Source organism: Carica papaya, chromosome 4 (assembly GCF_054855325.1).
Source record: "Carica papaya isolate Zhongbai chromosome 4, ASM5485532v1, whole genome shotgun sequence".
NCBI classification, from domain to species: Eukaryota; Viridiplantae; Streptophyta; class Magnoliopsida; order Brassicales; family Caricaceae; genus Carica; species Carica papaya.
In genome coordinates this window covers 12,068,480-12,095,645 of record NC_142312.1, presented here as the reverse complement: position 1 = coordinate 12,095,645, position 27,166 = coordinate 12,068,480, and the positions used below count along the sequence as shown (strand labels likewise).

The 27,166-nt window shown below is 35.8% G+C and overlaps 2 protein-coding genes across 2 annotated transcripts; both read left to right on the top strand.

The window, feature by feature from the left end:
* The first annotated feature begins 16,865 nt into the window (after positions 1 to 16,865).
* On the top strand, positions 16,866 to 21,335 carry CDPK6 (calcium-dependent protein kinase 6). Its single transcript, XM_022035257.2, has 9 exons — positions 16,866 to 17,376; positions 17,467 to 17,753; positions 18,355 to 18,498; positions 18,692 to 18,844; positions 19,319 to 19,434; positions 19,844 to 20,011; positions 20,203 to 20,330; positions 20,443 to 20,542; positions 20,959 to 21,335. Exons 1-9 carry the CDS (start codon positions 16,970 to 16,972, stop codon positions 21,040 to 21,042), a joined length of 1,587 nt encoding a protein of 528 aa, XP_021890949.1. The 5' UTR covers positions 16,866 to 16,969; the 3' UTR covers positions 21,043 to 21,335.
* Positions 21,336 to 22,864: 1,529 nt separating this feature from the next.
* Positions 22,865 to 24,836, top strand: LOC148266268 (uncharacterized). The gene is made up of 2 exons (XM_088219065.1): positions 22,865 to 22,980; positions 24,263 to 24,836. Exons 1-2 carry the CDS (start codon positions 22,865 to 22,867, stop codon positions 24,834 to 24,836), a joined length of 690 nt encoding a protein of 229 aa, XP_088075191.1.
* Positions 24,837 to 27,166: the final 2,330 nt, after the last annotated feature.

The following is a 27,166-nucleotide window of genomic DNA, read 5'->3' as shown; positions in this document are numbered from 1 at the left end:
GGACAAATTGAACTAAGAATGACTCATCCATGTTTATACATAATGCCTTAAGTTTTGCAACCTTTTCAGCCATGTTCAAAATGTGTTGCTGAATTCCTTTATGCCCATCATATTTTATTATGGTCAATTCAGCCATCAATGTACTTGCAAGAGACTTATCGACGTGTTTGAAATGCTCCTCCACATATTTCAAAAATTATGAGGCTATCTTAGTTTGAGGCAGGGAAGTTTTGATATTAGTGGCAATGGTCATTCTCATAAATATAAGACTGAGTCTGTTTGACTTTGTCCAAGTTTTAAATTGTTCCTTCTGCTCTAGAGTACTATAATCAGTAGCTTCAGGAGATTTTTCAATTATCAAAGTCATATCAAGATCTAATAAGCCCAGTGAGAATTGGACCCTTTCATACCACTCTACAAAATTTGACTCATCAAAAGTTGTCATTCCATATGCAAGAGGATACAATGAAGTGGGAACTATAAAAATAGAACAATTATAAACGACGAACTATTGATATCACTATAGTTTTTCTTTAGGCAAAATTTTAGTATATCTAGTGTTCATTTTAAAGGGCTTAAAATACTTAACATTTTGTATCATTTTTATGTTATCTTTGGGTATTCATCTAAATAACACAAAATAAACTATCAGTTCATAACTAGTAGAAAGTGACTTTTCTTTGGGTTAGTCTCATTCTTATAATTATATATATTGTCATGCCCCAATACTCGATATGAGGCGTAATTCCTACTCAAGTCATTTCATGCAGTGGGCCAATAAAATATATACATGGGTGAATCAAAAATATAATATAATCTAACATCTCATGTGATATGTATAGTAATTATATATACAAAACATGATATCAGAATTTAGAGTTTAACAAAATAAAATAAAAGTTTTCGAATATGCACAAAATATACAAAAATAAGAACCGTCTGACAATGGTGATGGCTCTTCATTTTTCTCTGAAAAATATCAGGATGAAATTTAATGAGTTTCACCAACTCAATAAGTTTTCCCATTCTCTCAACCTAAATAAAATTTCATGCAAAACACACGGTAAGAAACAAAAGTAATAAAAATATTTCAGTGCAAAATTCATGTTCTTATTTTCATTATTTCACATGTTCTTGATCAATCTGATGATTTCTCTCGAATATCATATACAAACTTTAAATGTATATTTTCATACTCTCGAAAATTATAAATGCATTCGAATATCAATTATCATTTCGAAATATAATCACATACACAAAAAATCACAAATACACTCGAATCTTGTTCATAATCTCAAAACATAATCACATACACACGAAATATTACTTATACACTCGAAAGGTCATTTATAACATCACGCGATGTCGTTCATGTCATCATCGAGGAAAGGCGAAATGGATCCCCCCATCACATAGATAACACACACACACACAAATTACACAATTGCCACAGCAGGTACATTTATTAGGTGGCCCACACTCACACGAATGCTATCCACATCTGAATTAGGTTTTAGACTCTATCCATGTGCAAGTTCACCATGCCCATTTAACTTTAGCCACACACAGACACTCCCCTCCTCGATTCACACTAAACGAGAAAGTATTCAAAGTTCCTACCATATTCACTCCTACCCTCTCATTTTAAAATTCTCAGTTTGTTTAAATGATCATTTCTTAATCTCAATTATTTTTTTCTTTCTATTTTTACATTCTTATTTTATTTTTTTTCTTTTTTAATTTTTCCTTAATTGGGGATTTTTCTTTTCAATTTTAGATTTCATCAGTCCAAATAATTCTTAGTCCATTGGGTCGATTTCTGGTTTCGTCTCCTCATAGGGTTCCAATTGCTTAGGTTTATTGATCATAATTTGGATTATGTTTTTTATCAAAAAATTGCGTCAATGTCCGTTCAAATTTCAAAATTCATAATTTAATGAAATGAATGCACTTTTTGAAATTCGAACCAGGTTGAGATTTAAAAATACTTACTCTCTTATGTGTCTTATTAGATACATCTGAATGTCTAAATTTTTCTGTACACACGATATAATTAATTAAAATACTTCAAAATATTAAAAATTACTTTAATTAATTCACGAGTTCCAATAACCACCCAATGGAATACCTAAATCTATCGGGATCTGTAACAGCCCCGGAAAAATTTAATATTGGAAAGGCATATATATAGATAAATAATCTGAATTTGCGGAAGCGTATTAAACATTGCAATTAACATCCCTAACGCAATATCAAAACGTGTTCAACAAATGAGGGAATAAACTAATTAAAATAAATGCTCGAAAGTAAGAACTACAATTATAACTATGGGATCTTTAGGCGTCCTCTTCGCCGTCTTCCTGCGGAACGGGCTCGGGAACCACGTCTTCCTGATCTGAAATGGTTAAGTAAGAAGTGAGCTACACTAGCCCAGTAAAGACATCACTCTACCTCACTGCCACAGGAGTAAGGGTGGGTAGAAAACAAAAACGACCAATGGAGCATAATTTGTAATAAACCCATTTGTTCATAAAAACGTTTACTTTCCATTTACCTGGGTGAGATCCATAAAACAATACACAAGCAACACATTATCACCATCATGTTATCACATAGACTTTATAATACAACATTTATCACGCGTTTGCATTTCAATCTTTAAACAGCATAATTCCTCTTTACCAGCCTACTAGTATCCATGGGGATCCATAGGGATCCCGCTAACCGTGAACCCTTAACATTTATAACCTGATTCCAGGGCCGTCCCCATACCCCGTCCGGTATGGACGCCAAAACCATGAACCTCAATACCCCGTCCGGTATGAGGGTGAAACGGGCCGTCCCCATAGCCTGTCCGGTATGGGCGCCAAAACACATAAGGTCTTCATACCTCGTCCGGTATAAGAGACCACATTTTCGGTAGGGTTCCCTACGGACCCAGTCCGTCCACCATCTCCCAGGATACCTAGTCAGGCTGTCCACATTATCCGTTTGCCAATTCACATAACCTTTTATCCCTTTTTCTTTAGTCACCATCATCAAGTCACACACAAACATGCAAACCGGTAGTTCACGCCAACAAGACAACACACAACATCGGGTTCTCAGTCATTTAGTCCATAATCAATGAAACAGTGATACATGCACACGAAACTATGAAATAAAAACATCAGACATCATACTGCATTTAAAACTGTAAAATAGAACAAACAACAACTGACCGACAAATACACTAGACTCGGGCTCCATTAGCAACCTTAAACAATTTCACACAGCTATTGATTCAGGAAATACCATTTTATCATTTATTGTACTTTAATACCGTGATAGGAAATAGGGTGAGGAATCCTTACTTGTTTCGGGGTCTGAATACGGCTCTACAGTGCGCCTACAGGCTGTCCCTAATTTTTCCTGAATTTTTTCTGGGGAACTGAAACACACTACTGGTACCGGCACGTGTTCCAAAAAAATCCCAAATTAGACCCAGGGCCCCTTTCAACCAATATCGCAATTCTGGCACGGCGGTGCTCTCGGGTGCGGCGGTTCTCTGGCGTGGTTCGTGTTTTGGTGATTTGGCTCCGATCAACCTGTAGAGAAAAGAATAGTGATCACGGTGATATAAAAATTGTATCAAACGGAGGCCGGGAAGGGCCTCATCAGAGGCAAAAATCAAGGAGGGGCGCAGCGGCGCCGCTGGGTTTCGGCCGTGTTTTCCAGCTGTTTAGCCGGGAGTTTGGCTCCAATTTGGCCACAGGAGAACTCAGCATTGAAAAACGAGCCGGGGGTATGAAATTTACCTCGATCGGCGGTCGAAAAACTCCCCGGTGCGGCGGCGGGTGGCGGCGGCCGGCTCCTCCGGCGTCTGGTTCGTCTTCTCCGGTGAGGGCTGGCAGCTAGGGTTTTTGTCGTCAGGTGTGGGGGGTTTATTTATACCATTTGCCTTTTAATCACAGCCGTCCATCTTGATTTAATCTGGGCCGTTTGATCGCGATTTAATTTGGATTAAATTTGGGCCGTCCGTGCGCGTGCATCTGGGCTGTCCGTGCGCACGCTTGATCTGGGTCGTCCGTGCGCGCGGGGACGCATCTGGGCGGTCCGATCGCGCGCACGCTGATCGCCCACGTGGCCTGTTCCCGGGTCGGTGTGGCCTTGCCACGCGGCAGGTCTTGGTTGGCCAGAGCTGCTGACTGGGCCGCTGACGTGGCTGCTGACGTGGCGCTGACGAGGCACAATTTTTTTAAATTACGTTTTGACCCCCGATTTTCGAATTTCTTTTCAAAAATACCCCCAGAATCCAAATTTTCACCCCTTTTTTCCAAAATCAATTTCAATTAAATACAAATAATATTTTTACCCAATTTTATCATTATTAATATTTTTATATTCACAAAAATTAATTTAAATTAAATTAAATTAAATAGAAAAAATTATTTTGGGTGTTACAGGATCCGTACCCAAAAATCCTTTCAGCTCTTCATTCGGTGAATCATATTTACATTTTCGAAAAAAACATTTCGACTTTTCGGACAGTAAATTGGATTCTCGTTTCACGAGGAAGATTTTTTCAGCTTCCCGGACAGAAAACTAGAATCCAAAATGGCAGATCGGGTTCTCACACTAGGGGAAGACCCTTCGGCTTCCCCAATGGGTTGACTTTCTCCATTCCCGAAGAGACCTCATTGGTTCCCATGCGAGTGGGTGGCCTGGCCAAGCCCACGCAGCTAGCCGAGACTGTCCCCTCTCCACCGCCGCTCAACAACCACCAAAAATACGAAAAAGCTTTCCTTTCCGGCATAAAGCGATTCGGCCTCGGCTTGGCTTTCGATCATCTCCTCTCGGTCACCCTACGGCTCCTTACCTCTCAAACCTGCACACACACACACACATGAGCACCTGTTTGGTTAAAAACATAAACCGAAAGAAGAAAAGGAATGTACATAACTCGAGTGCAATGTTAGAAAACCCAAACAGCCTCGATCTCTGCCATCGCATGGTGCTTCAGTCTTTTCCTCTTCTTCCGTCTTTCTTTCGGCTTGGCTTACACTGTTCTCCTACCTCCGCCTCTCTCTTCTTCCCTTTTCTTCCCTTGCAATGGCCATTCTCGGCTCCCCCTTCTCTTTCCCACTCAGCCACTCCTCTCTTCTCTTCTACTTCCCCTTTTTCCTCTCATTCCCCTTCCTCTTTTTGGCTTCCCCCTTCCTTCCCTCCTTTCTTCTCTCTCGGCTTCCCCACACCACCCTCTTCTTTCTTTTATCTTCTACTTGGCCACACTCATTTTTTCTCCTTCATTTTCTCCTTCTTTGGCCTCCCTCTTCCCTTCATCTCTTTCTTCTTCTCTCTCGGCTTCCCCGTGCGACCCCCTCTTCTTCCTTCTCCCCGATCACTCCTCTCTTTTCTTTCTCTCTTTTTCGACTGCCCTCACAATGAAGAAAAACTCTAAACTTTTCCTTTTTATACCCATTCATCCTAACCGCGGATCTCTTTGACTCGATCTGGGCCGTTCGTTCTTCTTTAAATCTCAGTCATTCGATCTTTTCAGACTATTTGATCAGGACCGTCCATTTTTTTATTTCCTTTGCCCACCCTTCCACTTCCCTTTATTTATACTTTACGCCTCCTTTTTTCTCATTTGTTTCATTTAAGTCCTTGAAATTAACCAAAAGCCTCCTAATTTTGAAAAATCCTTTCATTTACATCCTGACTCCAAATTTATTTTTTATTTACATTTCTTCTTTCTCTCTTTTTTTTTTCTTTAGATGGATATTACATATATATTGCTCATTTATAAGTTTATCTTAATTCTTTAATTTAGTTTAACTAACGTAAGATTTATCAACCTGTGTTACTATAGTAACTTGCCATGTTAATTAATCTTAAGTCATAAAACTAAGAAACCATGACTTGTATAAAATATACATATATATTTACATTTATCAAATTAACTGTAATTTAACATACACGTATGTAAACTGTTAGTGTAATAATATTATATATATATATAAACTGTCAGTGTAATAATATATATTTATAAACTGTTAGTGCAATAATATATATAAACTATTAGCGTAAAATTATATATATAAACTGTTAATGCAATAATATATATATTAATTGGTAGTATAATAATATATATATAAACTATTAATGTAATTATATATATATAAACTATTGTAATAATATATATATAAATATATAAACTGTTAGTATAATATATATAAATATAATCTTATTATAATAAAATATATATATATATATATATATATATATTGTTAGTAGTAATATATATATAAATATAAACTGTTAGCATAATATATATATATAAACTGTTACTATAATATATAAATACAACCTGTTAGTATAATATATATATATATAATGTAACGGCTCCGGAATTTAAATAAAGATGTATGTATTAAAAATCTTAAATGCGGAAGCATAATAAAAATTTTAATTAACATCCCTTACACAATAACAAAAAACGTACTCAAAACATGAAAGAATAAACTAATTAAAAGGGATACTCAAAATAAAAACTATAAATAGAACTATGAAGTCTTTAGGCGTTTAACTCGCTGTCTTCCTGCGGAACAGGCTCGGGAACCCCGTCTTCCTGATCTGAAATGGTTAAATAAAGAATGAGCTAGACTACCCCAGTAAAGACATCACATTATTTCACTGCCACAGGAGTAAAGGTCGGTAGAAAACAAAAACAACAAATGGAGCATAATTTATAATAAACTCATTTATTAACATAAAAACCTTTATTGTCCACTTACCTCGGTGAGATTCATGAAAATAACATATGAAAATAATAATATTATAACTATCATAAAATCATATCGACTTTGTAACAGAACACATGTCATACTTTGGCACTTCAATAATCAGACAATAAATTTCCTCTTTTACCAGCCTACTAGTATCCATGGGAATCCATAGGGGGTCCCCGCTACACTTGAACCATTAACATTAATAACCTGATTCCAAGGTCGTCCCCATACCCCGTCCGGTATAGGCGCCAAAACCATAAACCTCAATACCCCGTTCAGTATGAGGGTGAAACGGGCCGTCCCCATACCCCGTCCGGTATGGGCGCCAAAACACATAAGGTCTTCATACTCCGTCCGGTATGAGAGACCACGTTCCCGGTAGGGTTCCCTACGGACCCGGTCCATCCACCATCTCATAGTATATTTAGTCAGGCTGTCTACATTATCAATTTATCAATTCACATAACCTTTTTGCCATTTTTCTTGGTCTCAATCATCCAATCATACACAAACATGTAAACTAGTAATTGACACCAAACAAGACAACACAGTATCAGGTTCACCATAATACAAAACCATAATAAAAGAAACCATGATTCATGCATACAAGATCATAAGATAAATACATCAAATATCATACTACATTTAATACTGAAAAATAGATCAAACAACAACTGACCAACAATGTATTAGATTCGGGCTCCATTGACAACCTCAATCAGTTATACATATCTATAAAGTTATAAAATACCGTTTAATTATTTATTAAGCTTTAATGCTGTGATAGGAGGTAGAGTGAGAGATCCTTACTTGTTTCGATGTCTGAAATCGACTCTACAGTGCGCCTATGGGCTGTCCCTAAATTCCCTAAATTTTTTCTGGAAAAATGAAACGCACTACCAGTACCTGCACATGTCCCAAAAAAATTCCAAATCAGACCTAGGGCCCCTTTTGACCAATATCGGAATTCCGGCGCGGGGGCTCCGCCGTGCTCCGGCGACAGCGCCGCCGCCTGCGGCGGTCATCCACCTCGGGTTAGCCGTCTTCATCCGAATTCGGCCAAACTTGCATTGGTCCCTGCGATAAAATAACCCTAGGGCCCTCGGTGGACCAAAAAATCACGAAAAACCGAGACTTACCGACGGCAATGCTCTCAGGTGCGGCGGCTTCTCCGGCGCGAGTCACGTTTTGATATTTTGCTCCTGTCAACCTGTAGAGAAAAGGACGGTGATCACAGTGGTATAAAAATTGCATCGAATGGAGACCGGGAAGGGCCTCATCGGAGGCAAAAATATAGGGAAGTCGCGGCGGCGCCGCTGGACTTCAGCAGTGTTTTCCTACCGATTGGCTGGTGGTTTGGCTTTGATTTGGCCATAGGCAGATTCAGCATCGAAAAACGAGCCAATGGGAGAAAATTTACCTCGATTGGCAGTCGAAAAATTCTCCGGTGCGGCAGCGGGTGGCGGCGACCGGCTCCTCCGGCGTCTGGTTCTTCTTCTCCGGCGAGGCACTGGCGGCTAGGGTTTGTGGTCGAGTGTGGGTGGGGTTATTTATACCCTTCCCCTTTTAATCTCAACCATCTATCAAGTTTTAATATGGACCGTCCGATCGCGATTTATTTGGGATTAAATCTAGGCTGTTCATCACGATGCGATCTGGGCCGTCCGTGCCTGATTGAATCTGGGTCGTCCGTGCGCACTTTTGATCTGGGTCGTCCGTGCGCGTGGGAACGGATCTGGGCCATCCGATCTCGCGCACGCGGATAGCCCACGTGGTCCATCCCGTGTCAGTGTTCCTTGCCACGCAGCGTGTCCTGGTTGGCCGGGGCTGCTGACTGGGCTGCTAACGTGGCACAACTTTTTTAAATTACGTTTTGATCCCCGGTTTTCGATTTTCTTTTTAAAAACACCTACATAATCCAAATTTTCACCCATTTTTTTCAAAATCAATTTCAATTAAATTCAAAAAATAATTTTACCCTATTTTATCATTATTACTATTTTTATTTTCATTAAATTAAATTAAATTAAATTAAATTAAAATCTTATAAATTATATATATAAAAAATTAAACTAAAATTCAAATACAAAAATAAAAATAATAATTTGGGTGTTACATATAAACTATTAATAATAATATATATAAATATAAACTGTTAGTAAAATTTTAAAATGTGTGAATTTAACCTTGCTTTGTTACCAAATGTAAGAAACTTTTATGCTGAAGTCATCTTTTTATTAAATTCAACACATGTTAAGAAAAGAAAGATAATAGAAAGTTAGTGGTACATACTGTTCTGAGATAATTCAATCATAACGTAATTGAAAGACCCATTAGAAAAATATCTTAATTCTCCGATTCACTTTTTCTCTCTATCTAACTATTATGCATAAAATTTTATAATTTTAGTTAATGGAAGACATTTTGAAATGAGAATTTATGCTTCTTTTATAGATGAGATGAGATACCAAACCACATTCAAGGTAATTGAATATGTTGATATCCTTTTCTATTATTATAGATTAATACCCATAAAAAATAATAATTCTATAATTTATTTTAAAATTATCTACTCTATCAATATATATTTTCTTTTATAACGGTTATCTATTATTTTGAGTGTCTTTTAAGTTGGCTTCAACCGTTATAAGTGGATGAGAAAATAAAATACTAAGTTAGTGGGTTATCCATTTAATTGCTAAAATTAACAATATAATGAAATCAAAAAATCCACATCTTGAGATTACAATTCTATTATCAATTGATGCCCAAGGGATCCATTTTCATAATCAATGATCATATTGATTTTCTTCTCTTTCCTCCTTTAACTCATGAGGTCTTCACGAGTTAAAGCTTTAATGTATTCGTGACTACTTCCTTACATTGTTTAGGCAAGTTAATCATGTTTGGCATAAGACATTGCTCTTTACCGAGAAAATATTGTTATGATATGTATAACGGTACGTCTTCAATTAAAAGAGCCTGGTCTTGATAAGGAGGAAAGAATTTTGATTTACTAAGTGGGTAGAGTTGAGAATCAACTCTCTTAGCTCATCTTTTTGCCATCAAATTAAATTAATGTGTTCATGCAAATGAAAATAACAATGCAACTAGAGTTCTAATGAATCTAAGCGAGATCTTTTCTTGTAGAATTTTGTGTTGCAAGAGATTACAGACGACAACATACAGCATTTGGGACAAGTTTTGTGAAATTTAAACCTTACCTAGTCAAGAATTAAAAAACATCTAAATTTATATAATTGATTAGGACTGTGTTTTTTTAAAAGACTTTTATTCACCTATGTCAGTTTCAAGTTAAAATCAGACCATCCTACATGAACGATATATATATATTATATTTTTAAATTAAAATTAAGATATATAGTATTATATATATTTTAATTAAAATGAAAATATATAATTATATATATATATAAATAACTCTATCAAATTTGAATAACTTTTTTATCTTAACTCAATTAAGTATGACAAAATTAAAAATTTAACTCAAATTGACTGTCTTCAATAAAGTTTTGGTTAAAATGACGAGCTACAAATTTTTATTTTCTCCCATCAAGAGATACCTTAATTAAGAGAGAGTGTTGCTCTTTTTTTATTGAAGTATTATAATTATCTAAATTTTAATTCATGAGAAATAGTAACTATTTTGCACATTTAATTTCTGATTTTATAAAATAATTATCCTATATTTTTACCAATTTGTGAACAAATTCAATGATGCTTTAAACATAGCCAAGCCAAGGTTGAAATTAAATTTTATTTTATGGAAACTATAAGGTTTCCAACGACATAATACCTTATTATGATAGTTCTTTAAGAAAATTGTTGAATTACTTGGATAAATCGGTTTATATATTATTATTAATTTGTCTAGATGTTTGTTAATTATATACATACATATATATATATATCTCATACGATATCAATTTTGTTAAAGTAATAAAAATGATATTTCATTATATAATACTCGGACTCGAAATTTGGTCCAGGATTAATTTTAAAAATTAAAATTAATATATAAAAATATGATTTTTAAATTTATAAATTTTTATTTAATGTAAAAATTAAGAAAAATATGTAGATTATGAAATTAAAAATAATTGTGAAAAAAAAAGGTGAAATTTGGGTTTGGGGATATTTTTGAAAGAAAAATTAGAAATTGAGCGTCAAAACGTAATTTAAGAAAAACGTGTCACGTAGGACCGCCAAGTTAGCAGTCCCGATGAAGCGGAGCGCGCCGCATGGCAAGGCACGCAGACTCGGTGTCATGTGGGAGGCCACGCTGATAATCCACGTACCCGCGATCAGACGGTCTAGATTTGTTCCCGCGCGCGTGGAAGATCCGGATCCGTTCCCTCCTCAGACGCAATCGGATGGTCACGATTAAACGCGATGAACGGTGCAGATTCATTTCTTCTTTAAACATGATCGTACGGTCCAGATCAAATCGCGATAAATGATCCAGATTTATTTTCTCTTTAAACGCGATCGGATGATCAATATCAAATACGATGAACGGTTCAGATTAAAAGAAGACGAGTATAAATATCTCACTTCACACCGAATCCTAACCTTAGTCGCCACCAGAGAAGAAAAACCAGTAGCCGAAAAAAAAGGGAGCCGACAGCCACCCACCGCTGCGCCGGAGCCACCTCCGACCACCAAAAAAGGTAAAAATTTTCTCATTTACTCGAAATTTAATTTTGAACACCCCCCATGGCCTAATCGAAGCAAAAGGACTGGTGGATGAGCCGAAAATCATTGGTAAAATCCAGTGGCGCCGCTGAGGAAAAAACTAAAAACCGCCTCCGATGAGGCCCTTCCCAATTTTTGTTTTGTGCGATTTTTCCACCATTGTATTTACCATTATGTTTGCCACAAGTTGACTAAAGAAAAATAAGGTGAGTCGGCGGAGCTGCCACACCAGAAAACTCCACTGCCGGTAAGTTTCTGTTTTTTAACTTTTTTCAGCCAACTAATGCCCCTTAACGTGTTTTCTCGAGGAATGAGTATGAAATTGGCTGAAATCGACTAAAACTTGTCGAAAACGGTCAGTTCGAGGCAAATTACCGCTATAAGTGGTGGTGTCGTCGCCGGAGCACGACGGTGCCGCCGTTCTGGAATTTTGAAATCGGCTGGAAAAGATTTTTAACACCGATTTTAAATTTTTAAGGTATTTTTAGGTACTTGAAGTGTGTTTTAATACGCGAAGAAAGATTCATAAAATTCGAGAACAGCTAGTAGACGCAGCTGAAAGTTTAGTATTTCAGACATTGATTCGGATAAGAATCCTTCACCTTATTCTCTGTTATGGAATTGAAGTTTAATTATAAATAATACGACAATTTACATAATTTAAAAAATCTCGATAATTAATTACATGTTACTAATAGAGCCAGAACTGGTTATTTATCACTATTTATCTTGTTTTAACTGATTGATTAATTTTACAGTTTTAAATGCATAATAATACGCTGGAGTTGGTATGATAATTCAGTTATGTTTCCTTAACGCATGTATTACTTGTACTGCGTGATTTATAGTTAAATTATGAAACTGAAAATTAAATATAAACAGAAAATTACTTGATTAAGTGAATGAATAAATGGTAGCTCTACTAGATATCCTGAGAGATGGTGGACGGACCGGGTACATAGGGAACCCTACCATGAACGTTGCCTCATACCAGACGGGGTATCAAGAATTGGTATTTTGGCGCTCATACTAGATGGGGTATGGGAACAACTCATTTTACCCTCATACTAGACGGGATATTGAGGGTAGTATTTTTAGCGCTCATATCGGATAGAATATGAGGATGGTCAGTTAGTTGACAATATTGAATATGTAACACCCAAAACTTTTTATTTTATTATTATTGGAATTTTGTTTTATTTTATTTTATTTTAATAATTAATTCATAAGATTTTAATTTAATTTAATAGAAATAAAAACAATAATAATGATAAAATAGGGTAAAATTATTTTTGGGATTTAATTAAAAATAATTTTGAAAAAATGGGTAAAAATTTGGATTATGGGATGTTTTGAAAAGAAAATCGAAAACCGATGGTCAAAACGTAATTTAAAAAAATTGAGCCACGTCAGTAGCCCGGTCAGTAGCTCTGGCCAACCAGGACATGCCACGTGGCAGGAACATTGATGCGGGAAGCCACGCGAGACGGAGACACGTAGGCGATCCGCGTGCGCGTGAACGGACGGCCCAGATCCGTTCCCGCACGCACGAACGGTCCAGATCAAAATGAACGGTCCAGATCAAAAGCGCGCATGGACGGCCCAGATTTCACGCGTGCGGACGACCCAGATCGCATCGCGATGGACGGTCCAGATTTATTCCCAATTTAATCGCGATCGGATGGCGCAGATTAAATCATGATGGACAGCTTAGATTAAAAGGGAAATGTTATAAATAACCTCACCCACACCCAAACCCAAACCCTAGCCACCAGAGCCCTCGCTGGAGAAGACAACCCAGCCACCGGAGGAACCGGTCGCCGCCACTTGCCGCCGCACCAGAGGATTTTTCGGCCGCCAAACGAGGTAAAATTTCTCTCCTTGGCTCAGTTTTCGATGCTGAATCCACCTGTAGCCAAATTAGAGCCAAACTGTCGGCCAATTGGCCGAAAAACATCGTCGAAGCCCAGCGGCGCCACCGCGAGTTCCCTCAGTTTTTGCCTCTGATGAGGCCCTTCCCGGTTCCCGTTCAATATAATTTTTACACCACTGTTACCACCGTCCTTTTCTCTACAGGTTGACCGGAGCAAAACACCAAATCGCAACTCGCGCCGGAGGAGCCGCCGCACCCGAGAGTCGAATTCAGGGAAATTAGGGACAGCCTGTAGGCACACTTAGAGTCGAATTCAGACCCCAAAACAAGTAAGGACCTCTCACTCTGTTTCCTATCACGGTATTAAAGCTAAACAAATAATTAAATTGTACTTTGTGACTTTATAGATGTATAATTGATTAAGGTTGCCAATGGAGCCCGAGTCTGATACAGTTTTGGTCTGTTATTGTTTGATCTAATTTCCAGTATTAAATGCAGCATGATGTTTGATGTAATTATGTTATGGTCTCGTATGCATGAACTATGGTTTCTTTTATTATGGTTTGTATTATGGTGAACCCGGTACTTTATTGTCTTATTTGGTGTCAATTACTGGTTTACATGTTTTGTATGATTGGATGATTGAGATTAAGAAAAAAGGCAAAAAGGTTATGTGAATTGATAAATGGAAAATGTGGACAGCCTGACTAGATATCCTGAGAGATGGTGGACGGACCAAGTCCATAGGGAACCCTACCGGGAACGTGGTCTCTCATACCGGACGGTGTATGGAGACCTTATGTGTTTTGGCGCCCATACCAAACGGGGTATGGGGACGGCCCTGAAATCAAGTTGTAATGTTAATAGTTCACGGGTAGCAGGGACCCCCTATGGATCCCCATGGATACTAGTAGGCTGGTAAATGAAGAAAATATGTTGTTTAATGATTGAAATACAAAGACATGGTAAGTGTTATGTTATAAAGTCTATATGATTTCACGATAATGATAATGTTATTGCTTTCATATGTTGTTTTCATGGATCTCACCGAGGTAAGTGGACAGTAAAGGTTTTTATGTTAATAAACGAGTTTGTTATAGATTATACTCCATTGGTCATTTTTGTTTTCTACCCACCTTTACTTCCGTGGCGGTGAGATAGTGTGATGTCTTTACTGGGCTGGTGTAGCTCATCCTTTATTTAACCATTTCAGATCAAGAAGACGTTGTTCCCGAGCCCGTTCCGCAGGAAGACGGCGAAGGGGACACCTAAAGACTTTATAGTTATATTTATAGTTTTTATTTCGAGTATTTCTTTTAGTTAGTTTGTTCCTTTATGTTTTGAGTACATTTTGGTTATTGTGTAAGGGATGTTAATCAAAAATTTTATTACGCTTCCGCATTTGAGATTTTTAATACATATATTTCATTTAAATTTTCAGGGCCATTACATTGGCACTCATACCGGACGGGGCATGGGGACGGCCCGCTTCATCCTCATACCGGATGGGATATTAAGGTTTATGGTTTTGGCGCTCATACCGGATGGGGTATGGGGACGACCCTGGAATTAAGGTGAATGGTTCACGTGTAACAAGAACCCCTATGGATCCCCATGGATACTAGTAGGCTGATAAAAGATGAAATTTGTTGCCTGATGATTGATTGATATACAAAAGTATGATATGTGTTATGTTACAGAGTGTGCATGATTTTATGATGTTTATAATATTATTATTTTCATAAGTTGTTTTCATGAATCTCACCGAGGTAAGTAGACCATAAAGGGTTTTATTATTGATAAATGAATTTGTTATGAATTATGCTCCATTAGTCGTTTTTATTTTCTACCAACCTTTACTATTGTGACAGTGAGATAGTGTGATATCTTTACTAGGTCAGTGTAACTCATTCCTTACTTAACCATTTCAGATCAGGAGGACTTAGTTCCCGAGCCTGTTCCGCAGGAAGACGGCGAATAGAAGTCTAAAGATTTATTAGTTTTCCTTATAGTATTCATTCATAGTATTTTCTTCAGTTAGTTTATTCTTTCATATCTTTAATACGTTTTGATTATTGCATAAAGGATGCTAATCATAATCTATTTTATTTCGTTTCCGCACTTATGATAAATATATACATTTCCTTTTAAATTTCTAATGCCGTTATAGAATAAGAGTTCATGCGTAGTGGGACATCCCCATTGACCCCCATGAATACTAATAAGTAGATAAAAAAGAAAAATTGTTGTTCTGATTAATTAAATATGAGATTATGATGTTATTTGTGTTATTATCTCTATAGGTCAGTTTTGAAAATCTCGCTACAGTAAGTATATAATAAATTATTTTATTTATGATAAATGAATTTATCTATATTAAGAGTTTCATTAGTTGTTTTTATGATATTTACCAACTTTCGTTTATGTATCGCTGATTAGTGTGTCATTCTTACTGAACTAGTGTAGCTCAATCTTTCATTAACCATTTCAGATCAAGTGGACTAAGATTCAGATTCCGATCCATAAGAGGGTTGCGAATAGGATGCTTAGTTGTTTGTTTTTCATTTATTTCTTTGATATTTCGTTTATTCTTTTAGAATGATCATTCTCGTAATCCTATTGAATATTCTAAATTATTGTGTAAGGAATGTAAACTCTAACTTTATTATTTCACATCCGCATTCAATTTATAATTTATTTCTTTTTAAGTTCTGAACTGTTACATATTATCTTTAATTAAAAAAAATCATAAACATAATTTTTTAAAATTTTATATTTTGTTAAACAGAATATCGTAAGTTATATTAATTTATTTGCACGTTTAATAACTCTCTAACTTATAAGTTGTCAGTTATATTAAATTAAAAAAAAAATTGACAATTTCATTATAACAACGAGAATGTAATTTTTTTAAATTTTTATTTTCATAAAAATTTGATTGGTTGAATTTTGATTATTAAATTATTTTTTTATGATTAAATTATCTTTTTATTAATCATGTAATTATTATTTATATGTTCTTATTCATAATATATTTAAGATTGTTATTATTATTATTATTATTACTACCACTTTGTATTATTTGAAAGGTACATAGTAAAATAATTTTTTACTTTGTATTACTTTGTTATATTTTTATATCAAATAAAATAATTTTTTATATAAAGCTGTGTATTTTAAGAAATATAGGTTAATTTTTTAAAAAATAGTAAATAATAATCTGGCCTTTTTGTTTGGTAATAAAAATATTATTTAGAAGACTTGTAAATACTCTAAAAATAGAAAATTAAAGACCAATAAAATTTTCTGAAAACATCTTCAAAAAAGTTTTTTGGTCTTTAATTTTTAACTCATCATGCTCTTAATTTTCTAATCAAATTTAAATATATTTCCGAAAATAGAAAGAAAAGGAAAAAAAAAATGCAACATCCTCGAACTCGCCGAAGTTAGGGCGGCCGCAACAGTTAATAACTCAATCCACTAAGCCCATTTTGGTAATTTTAAACACCTCCTTCCTCAGCGCCCCGCGGTTTCAGACACGAGTCTTGTGGAAATCTCGTTTATGTAACTCTCTTTTTCTCTCTCATCTGCTCTACTTCCGTTGACCAAAATGGGTAACTGCAATGGCATGCCGTCTAACCGTACCCAGATTCCCTCCGACACTACCACCGCCGCTTCCGGGCCCGCTGCTTCCAAGTCCCCCACTCAACCGTCCTACGGCTACAATCATACCGCCGCCGGAAACAGCCGACTTTCCGGCGTATGCGCATCTGGCGTCGCTGCAACTCCACCAATCGGCCGCGTGCTGGGCCGACCTATGGAGGATGTACGCTCCACCTACATCTTCGGCCGGGAGCTCGGGCGCGGGCAGTTCGGTGTGACGTACCTCATCACTCACAAGGAAACCAAGGAGAAGTTTGCTTGCAAGTCAATCGCCACCCGGAGGCTAATCCACCGTGACGACATCGAAGATGTCCGTCGGGAGGTTCAGATAATGCACCACCTTACCGGCCACCGGTAACCCACGAATGATTTGTTCTATTTTCAACATGTATGTTGTATATTCTTATTTTGTAATAATAACACTTGAAATTCTATTTGTGATAGGAATATAGTGGAGTTGAAGGGGGCATACGAGGACAGGCACTCGGTGAATTTGGTGATGGAGCTGTGCGAGGGAGGAGAACTGTTCGATCGGATCATAGCCAAGGGGCATTACTCGGAAAGAGCCGCCGCGAATCTGTGTAGACAGATCATGACTGTTGTACACAACTGTCACTCTATGGGAGTGATGCATAGAGACTTGAAGCCTGAGAATTTTCTCTTCTTGAGCAAGAACGAGGATTCTCCCTTGAAAGCTACCGATTTCGGACTCTCTGTCTTTTTCAAGAAAGGTGATTGTCTTTTTTTTTTTTTTTCATCTGGGTCTGTTTTGCTTCGTTGAAAATGATTTATCTGTTGCTAATAAAAGAATGCAAGAAATTGTTTCAATCGAGCAGAGGCAGTATATATAGGATAGGTATTGGTTCAAACTTGGATCGTACTTTTCTAACTATGTATGGTTATGTTTATACATGGAATCCAGTGTCTTTGATGTTAGAGATTCTATAGTTGGCAACCTTTTGACATATAATGCTTGTAGATTCTCTGTTTTTGTAACATTCTGCTACTATGTGATAGTATGGGTAGAAGCAGGATGAATTTACATAGAGAAGAGAAAATGGAAAAAGAAAAGAAAAAAGGAGGGAAGACTGTCTGCCTTGTCGTTGCAGGGACCATGCTTTATTTACAAAAAAATGAACTTGGTACTTCTGTTGATGATAAAATATGCTGTATCTGCTTATCAATAAAGCTTCTCACAGCAAGTTATCAACAAATTTTTCCATTACTGTTGCTTTCAGTTTTTGATGGAATCACATTTTTTTTTTTTAGATATTTGATCTTGAGAGCTTACCAGTGATAGAATTGAACTAAACAAATCATTTGTTAGTGCAGGAGATGTCTTTAGGGACCTTGTTGGAAGTGCATACTATGTTGCTCCCGAAGTGCTGCGGCGAAATTATGGACCCGAGGCTGATATCTGGAGTGCTGGGGTGATACTTTACATTCTTCTTAGTGGGATTCCACCATTTTGGGGAGGTATGGGTTTTGTCTTCGTAAGAATTAGCCAAAAACTCTACCATAGTGATACTGGATACTATATATTCTTAAAGAGAAGCATTGCAGTACTTGTGGAGTGCCTCACAGTCCTATTAAATTGGTCATCTCTATGGATTAGTAATGAATCCTCACCTTTTCTTAATAAAACATTTCTATTATTTTCCATGTGCAGAGAATGAACAAGGTATTTTTGATGCTATTCTTCGGGGCCATATTGATTTCTCATCCGATCCTTGGCCTTCCATATCCAGTAGTGCCAAAGATCTTGTGAAGAGGATGCTATGTGCTGATACTAGAGAACGACTTTCAGCAGTTGAAATCCTAAGTAAGTTTTATTTTGTTGGAACTGGAATACATAGGTCCGGGACCCTCGGGTAAGCCACAAAAATGATTGGAATGGGAAATTATGGATTGATTTTGTTTGAGATCAGCAGGTCTACATAGTTCTGGACTTGGGATGAGCTATTACATTTTTTATTATTAATATTATATCTGTATAGTTTCACCCAATCTAATGCTCAAGCATTTCATATTTGTTGGGACAAGCATAAGTGGTTAATGAAGCTCAGTCTAATAGGATTTACTGGTTGTAAACATATGATCAAAGATGTACTAGTGAAATATGATTGACTTTAGTATCTGGTTATGAGATTTTTTATTAACAAAATGGTTGAGGATTGAGAACCGGTTAGATTGATTCATATGACTTCTTTTCCCAGTATATGCACACATCTTTATGTGCTTTTTGTTATTCTTTGTTAAGATTATTTAATAAGGTTCCATGAAAAATGCCATGCAGATCACCCGTGGATGAGAGAAGATGGTGATGCATCGGATAAGCCTCTTGATATTGCTGTTTTGAGTAGAATGAAACAGTTCAGGGCAATGAACAAACTCAAAAAAGTAGCTCTAAAGGTGAACATCTTTTCTCTGGATCGTTCCATTAGCATTCTCACCAGCTATTCAATAGAAAACCAAAAGGTTTGAATGATAAGATGTAGGGACAACTTTTAAGAGCCAATGGCTAAAAGGAATAAGGGCAACTTTTGAAAAACGATCTTCAAAGAGTTCAGCCTGTCTCGATGAGCAACAAGATGTCAGGCCCCCTATTTTTAACAAAAAATAATCCTTTTCATCGGTAAACCTAATAACGCAGCAGTAGTGCACCTCCTAACTTTCGTTTATCTGTCGGATGTATTTGCTAATATCCCTAGAGGCCTGAGCATTAAGAAGAAATCATTGTCTGCATGGAAGATGATGGCACTGTTGTCATCAAGTCTTAGAATTTCATATGTAATGCTATAGTTTTTGTTTCTCCTTTCAGGTTATTGCAGAAAACCTTTCTGAAGAAGAAATTATGGGGTTGAAGGAAATGTTCAAATCCATGGACACTGATAACAATGGAACAATCACCTACGAGGAGTTGAAAGCTGGTCTTCCAAAACTGGGTACCAAGCTTTCTGAGGCTGAAGTGAGGCAATTAATGGAAGCGGTAATCTCAAGTGTCCATTTAATCTATTCTATTTAAATTTCAGTTATTCATTGAGGAAAGGTACAGAAACAGTTGATGAACAATATAAATGTTAGTGCATAATCCTGATAATCTTTAACATGGGGTCTACAACTATTTTATTTCGTTATTTCATTATTCCATTAAAGTGACGGTGTTTCTTGTTTTTCAAGGCCGATGTGGATGGAAATGGAACAATTGATTACATCGAGTTTATAACAGCCACTATGCACATGAATAGAATGGAAAGAGAGGACCACTTATTCACGGCCTTTCAGTATTTTGACAAGGACAATAGCGGGTAATTCTTCTTGCCAATTACTATTATGTTGCTGCAGCAACTTCTGATCTGTCATATGGTAATTTTCTGAGTATTTTGTCTTGTTTCTGTGATCTTCCCTCTACATATTTAGATATATTACGAAGGAAGAATTGGAGCAAGCATTGAAGAAGTATAATATGGGCGACGAGAAAACAATAAAAGAGATTATTGCGGAAGTAGACACTGATAATGTATGTGTCTCATTCTTCTTTATCCAGAGGTTGTTTTGTTGCTCTCGATGTTTATATCCGATGGGTTTTTATCATTGTTCTTATTGATGTTGTCTTCCTACATTCTAGGGAATTAGTGTCTGCACTTGGTTTTCAATCGCATTTCCATATCTGATCCATGTCGGCAACTAAAAAATTCCACGATATGCATTTTTGTTTGCCATTTTGGCTAATCTATGTCCACATAATTAAGAACGATACCTACTGAAGGTATGTTTGATATCTTAGTTCAACTGAGTGATAGACTGTAGAGGCCTCATCCTTCTGTGCAGCCAAATGTTTCATCATTGATGCATTTGATTTCCTCTCAGCTAAACCGGGCTAATAGTCCCTTTTCTATTTGCCATATCAATTTCATCTTCAAACCTCTTTTGTAGGATGGAAGAATTAACTATGAGGAATTTGTAGCTATGATGAGAAAAGGCAACCCAGAATTGGTCACCACCCGGCGCCGCAAATAAAGGTCAACGTAGTTGACATATTTGATAGCTTAAATTCATGGAATTGTTGTTTAAAAGAAAAGAATAATAGGTTTATTGAATATCTGATTCATGTGAGCTTTATCTATCACTGGAATCATGGTTTTGCCCTGTACCAACTTCCCTTGATGAGCAGCCAATGATGGGTCAGACATGGATTGGCTCATGGTGCTGCGGGAGAATGTAATTATATATCTTGAGGTGAGGCGGAGTTCTTCACGGATTGTCTTGGAGTGTAAATGAGACTAAAATTGTTTCAGTTTCATTTTTCATAATTTGGCAACTTTTTTTTTTTTTTTTTTTTTAATGGATATACCCACAACTTTCAGCAATTAAAGATTTGAAGAAACGTTACGGTGATGACAGTTGCTCCTGGTTTTTAACTTTAATTGCGTGCATGCAGGATTGTATACTGTGTATATACGTGTATATATATATATGTGTGTATGGAATTTCAGAGTATGATCTGGTTCATTTCATGTGATTTGGTAAGGCGATGAATTTTATTTTTAAGTTTCCATTTCGTTATTTTAATTTAAATTGAATTTGGTTGGTTCAACAATAAAATTGAGTAAACATCTTAATACAAGAGTTTCATAAATTTTGCAACGTGACAAGTCTTTTGTATTTTTTTATGAGATTTAAAAGTTTTTAAATTTCTTTGAATGAGCCTTTCAATCAACATTAAAAACAAAAAAAAAAAAAAAAGTGAAAATTAAATGCTAAAAACTAAAAAAAAAAAAAAGAAAGAAGAGACAAAAACATTTGTTTAATTTTAAAGTCTTCTTTTACTCAGCACTCTTTCTTCATCTTGAGCCTCGCCTTCCTCCGATATGGGTGTGGTCTTAATTGCATCAACATTGTTTAATTTGACTAAAAAAATTTCTCTCACTTTGCACGTCTTCATCCCCTGATAAGGACTACCAAAAGTTAAAAAAAACTTGTCCATCAACTCTAATGACTTCCTTGGTGTTTGATGCATTTCTGACGATCAAGCTCAATAACCTCCTCAATAGAAACAAGAAGAATGAGTTATGCGGTCCCATCACCTCTTTTGGTATCTCCAACATCATCATCCAGGTGGAAATCATTTACTAGACATCATAGCTTTGACTATGTTACTTACTGCAAAAAGAGGGAGGAGAGTTTAGAAAGCTTTTAAGAATTCAAACTCACTGAGAGAAGAAAAAATAAATAAATAAATAAATCAATGAATGAATGAAAGTCATGTCCGAAGAAACGAATTTTTTAAAAAAAATATTTAAATTATTAAAAAATCTAGATATCAAGGTGAAATCATCCAGTACTGAGTATCAATTTTGTGCCGAAATAAAAGAACTAAATTTCTATTATCGGTCACAAGTAGACAATCTTTTTATAGATTAAAAAAGAGAATATTGTAAAATAGTTCCAAAACATATTATGCAAAATGATAATATATATATATATATATATACGTATGTGTATATGTATATATATAAGAATGGGTTCCATTTGGGAGTTGGTGTATGTGTTTGTGTAAGATTACCAATTCTAAATCAATTAAATTTTAATCAAATTTGTACACTTAATATTATCAAAAGTGTATATTACTTGCAAGGTATACGTATAAACAAAGGTAAAGACTAAAAAAACTAAGAACAAGGCGAAGAAGGTTGTATATATATATATATATATATATAGAGAGAGAGAGAGAGAGAGAGGAAGAGACATTTTTTTGCAAATCTATTGGAGTAATGTTAGGGATTGAGAGCATTTGTAGTTGACTTCCCTGATTTTGCTTCTTTAATTGGTGTATGTAATAATGCCGTTGTCCAAAATGAACAGTGCCCAAGGTCGTCGTCGTCGTCCTCTTCAACATATGTTTCCCTACTCTTCCTATGGTGGAGCTACAGAGGCACTGATTAATGTTTTAACTTTGTTGCTTGGATGAAGAGAGAGAGAGAGAGAGAGAGAGAGTACAAATTACAGAACATAAAAAGAAATAGAAAGTTTTATTTGTTAATTTTAATTTTTTATTTAGTTTTTTAATATTTATTTTTTGAATAAATTAATAGAAATAAAAATGCATATTATAAGTACATGTCACACACACTACTATTAATATATTAAAATAACAAGCAGTCGCATTTAAATTGTATTGGAATATAAAAATATTTAGAAAAAGTCTAAACGTATATAAAAATTTTTATATTTTAACTTTTTAAAAATGTGTTGCCTATTATATTACATTATATATTTTAAATAAATGAACAAGCTCATAAAGTTTTGAATTAGGTTGGGTTTATTTTAAGTTTTATGTGAATGGAATTGGAATTTATATAAAATAAAAAAAAATGTAATATACATTTAAATAAAAATAATAGTTTAATTTTAAGTCAATTTCATGTATAATGTAAGTTAAATTTTTTTTTTTTTTTTTGCTTCATTTCTTAAATATGGCAACATAATTTTATTATTATAATACTAGAGATATTGAGTAGAACTAATTTTTTTTGTACCAAATATATAAGTTATGATTAAAATTTTTGTACTTTTATTTAAAGATAATAAACTTAATAAAATAAAATTAATTATTTTATAAGTGTTTTATAAAATGTTAGTAGTTGATTTATAATATTTGATTTAATAAAATTTAGAACTTAATTTATTTATACGTCGGTGAATTTATAGTAATTAAATTAATATTTTTTTAATAAATTATGGTATTTTTTAATAAAATAATATTACATGCGATTAAATTTTTTTAATTAAAATAATTATAATATAATTAAAAATTTGATATAAAAAAAAACATATATATATAAGTTACGATTAGTTTTTATAAAAAAAAAAATTTATTTGTTAAATTTAAGCAAAGCAAACTTATCAACCAAACACAAGAGATACTTTTAACTTTAGTTCTTTTAGTAAAATAAATTTTTTTGGGTATATTAAGATTAATTAGAAGATATTAAGATTAATTAGTGATTAGCTGAAATTAGTTTGTTCATTGTAACCGTTTTTTGTTTTCTTCTGCCATTGTACAACAAAAGCTGTATATATTCTCTTAGGCTATAAAGAAAAGAACTTAGAGAGTGATTTTTCTTTTTCATCATGCTGCTCTCTCTTCTCCTTTTTTAACATGGTATCAGAGCAGATTAATTGATCAAACATTCTTAGCTCAGTGATTGAGTTTCAAAATTTAATCTTCAATTGCTAGAGAGCAATCAGATGACCACCAAAAATCGTTCTTCCTTCGCAGTGCCGACCATCCCGGTTTAGTCTTGGTATCCAACATTCTCAATGGCAACAATTACAACACATGGGAGAGAGCAGTCAGAATAGCATTGAACGCCAAAAATAAATTGGGTTTCATAGACGGAACCTACGATCAACCGAGCAACACTGACTCCACTGCCACAGCTTGGTCACGTTGTAATAACTTGGTAACTTCTTGGTTGTTGAATGTTGTAACAAAGGAGATAGCTGATAGCTTGTTATACCATGAAAGTGCACAATCTATCTGGACCAATTTGCGGGTTCGTTATCAGCAGAGTAATGCGCCGTGTATCTACCAACTGAAACAGAGCATGAACAACCTTACTCAAGGGTCACTCAGCATCAACACCTATTATACGCGGATGAAAACAATTTGGGACAAACTCAAAACTTATCAACCAGCTCCAACCTGTCATTGTGGAAACATGAAGGCATGGAATGATTATCAGGAGCAGGAGTTTGTCATGACTTTTTTAATGGGATTAAATCCGTCTTATGCTGCTGTTAGGGCTTAAATTCTGATGATGGAATGTTCTCCATCCATTTTGAAGGCTTTCTCGCTGGTAGTGCAAGAAGAACGGCACCGTGCAATTGACTTCGACGCATGCGCAGAGACAGCTCAAGGGTCTGGTTCTTCCGTTGCCCTAACTCAAGGTAGGAGACGACCCACCTGTTCACACTATGGACTTGTGGGCCACACTGTGGACAAGTGTTACCGTCTGTATGGCTACCCACTGAGCCTCAAGCCCAAGCCCAAAATGCACTCACCTGTTTTTAATGATGGACACGTCCAAGCCCAAGCCCAAGCCCGCAACACTTCAGCTCAGTCTCGGCCCACTCTTGGAACCAGATCACTTAATTCAACTGGCCCTCAGTCCAGGCCCGGTTTTTCTTCTGCCCACCAAGCCTTGGCCCATGAAGAGTTTTTTCCAGAACACGGGTCTTCTTCTTCCTCGGGTACGCACCCGATTGAGCGACATGCGTAGAATTTCACTACCTCCGTCGATGCCTGCTTACTGACACTTGATTCCGCTGCCTCCGTCGATGCTCTAAGCACATCGTAAATGCAAAACATTATTGCCCACCTAAGCGTACGTCTCCACTAACCGAGCTCTACCATCTCACCAGACAGCCTCTCTCACCCCATCAATCACACCACTTCTGATCTTCACGCGGCAGGTATATCCTCCACACCCTTCTGTCTTTCCAGTTGCACATACACACTTACCTCTAAATGCTGAATTATTGACTCTGGAGCCACACATCACATATGTTGCACACCCACCCTTTTCACAAATCTTAAATATGTTGAACCCATCCCAGTCACTTTACCAAATGGTAGTTCAGTGCTAGTCACTCAACTTGGAAATATATTCCTCACCGACATCTTAACTCTACATGATATTCTATTTGTCCCTCATTTTTCCTTTAACCTTGTCAGTGTAAGCATGTTGACCACCACCCACAACTGTACAGTTAATTTTTCTCTTCATTCTTGTGTTATCCAGAACCACACTCGGGACTTGTTGATTGGGAAGGGTAGACGCATTGGCAACCTCTACTACTTAATTACTACATATTTTAATTTTTCTGCTGTTAATTCTGTTTTCACTAACTCTGAAAATAGCCTATGACACTTTTAAATGGGTCATCCTTCCTATGTAAAATTTCAATACATTAATAAAGATTTACAGACTTCGAATATTTCTCATTGCAAAATTTGTTATTTGGCTAAACAACATAAATTGTCTTTTGTTTCTAACAATAAATTATTTGACCGTCTATTTGATTTAATCCATATCGATATTTGGGGTCCTTTTTCTACACCCACTATCGAGGGATACAAATACTTTCTTACAATTGTTGATAATTGTACTCGTACTACTTGGGTGTATCTCCTTCATCAAAAGTCAGATGTTCTTACTATTTTTCCTGATTTTTATACTCTCATCCTTACACAATATAAAACTCCAATTAAATTTGTGAGATCTGACAATGCGCATGAGTTGAATTTTCATTTATTTTTCATGTCAAAAGGCATTGTTTCTTATCATTCTTGTGTTGAGACTCCCCAACAAAACTCTGTTGTCGAACGCAAACATCAACACATTTTAAATGTGGCACGTGCCTTATTATTTCAATCCATGTCCCCATTGTCTAGTGGGGCGATTGCATCTTGACTGCTGTTTACCTAATCAACCGTACACATTCCCCCTTGTTATCTAATAAAACTCCATTTGAATTATTAACTCACAAAAAACTATCCTATGATCATTTGCATACCTTTGGTTGTCTATGTTACTGCTCCACTCTCGCTAGTCATCACCATAAATTCTCACCTCGTTCTAGGACTTGTGTCTTCCTCAGTTACCCTTCGGGTTATAAAGGATATAAACTTCTCGACATCGAGAGCAATCAAATCATCATCTTTCGGAATGTCAATTTTTATGAACATATCTTTCCATTTCTTTTATCCCACTCACTTAGTTCCATTCACAGTGACTTTTTTCATGACCGTGTTTTACCTCTTCCTCTTTATACACCTACACAATCACCAGCTTCTCTTGATACACCTACCCAATCACAGCATGAGTCTTCCCAAACACTACTATCTCGCCCTCTACGTGTAACACAACCACCTTCTTATTTGTCTGACTATCACTGCTACCATATAGATACACATGCACTTTACCCCATTTCCTCCTTCCTTACTTATACAAAGCTTACACCTCAATATCAAAACTTTATTTGTGCCATTTCTTCCCACACTGAGCCTACCAACTTCTCTGAGGCTATCCAATTTGATGTTTGGATGAACGCTATAAATGTAGAGCTACGTGCTTAG

Bases quoted from the DNA above. Each gene is read 5' to 3' on its own strand.
- CDPK6 (XM_022035257.2), top strand. From the start codon at position 16,970: ATGGGTAACTGCAATGGCATGCCGTCTAACCGTACCCAGATTCCCTCC. The intron at 20,012-20,202 runs GTAATCTCAAGT...TTGTTTTTCAAG, and splicing joins TGAGGCAATTAATGGAAGCG to GCCGATGTGGATGGAAATGG. The intron at 20,331-20,442 runs GTAATTCTTCTT...CTACATATTTAG, and splicing joins TTTGACAAGGACAATAGCGG to ATATATTACGAAGGAAGAAT.
- LOC148266268 (XM_088219065.1), top strand. From the start codon at position 22,865: ATGCCGTTGTCCAAAATGAACAGTGCCCAAGGTCGTCGTCGTCGTCCT. The intron at 22,981-24,262 runs GTTGCTTGGATG...TTCAATTGCTAG, and splicing joins CTGATTAATGTTTTAACTTT to AGAGCAATCAGATGACCACC.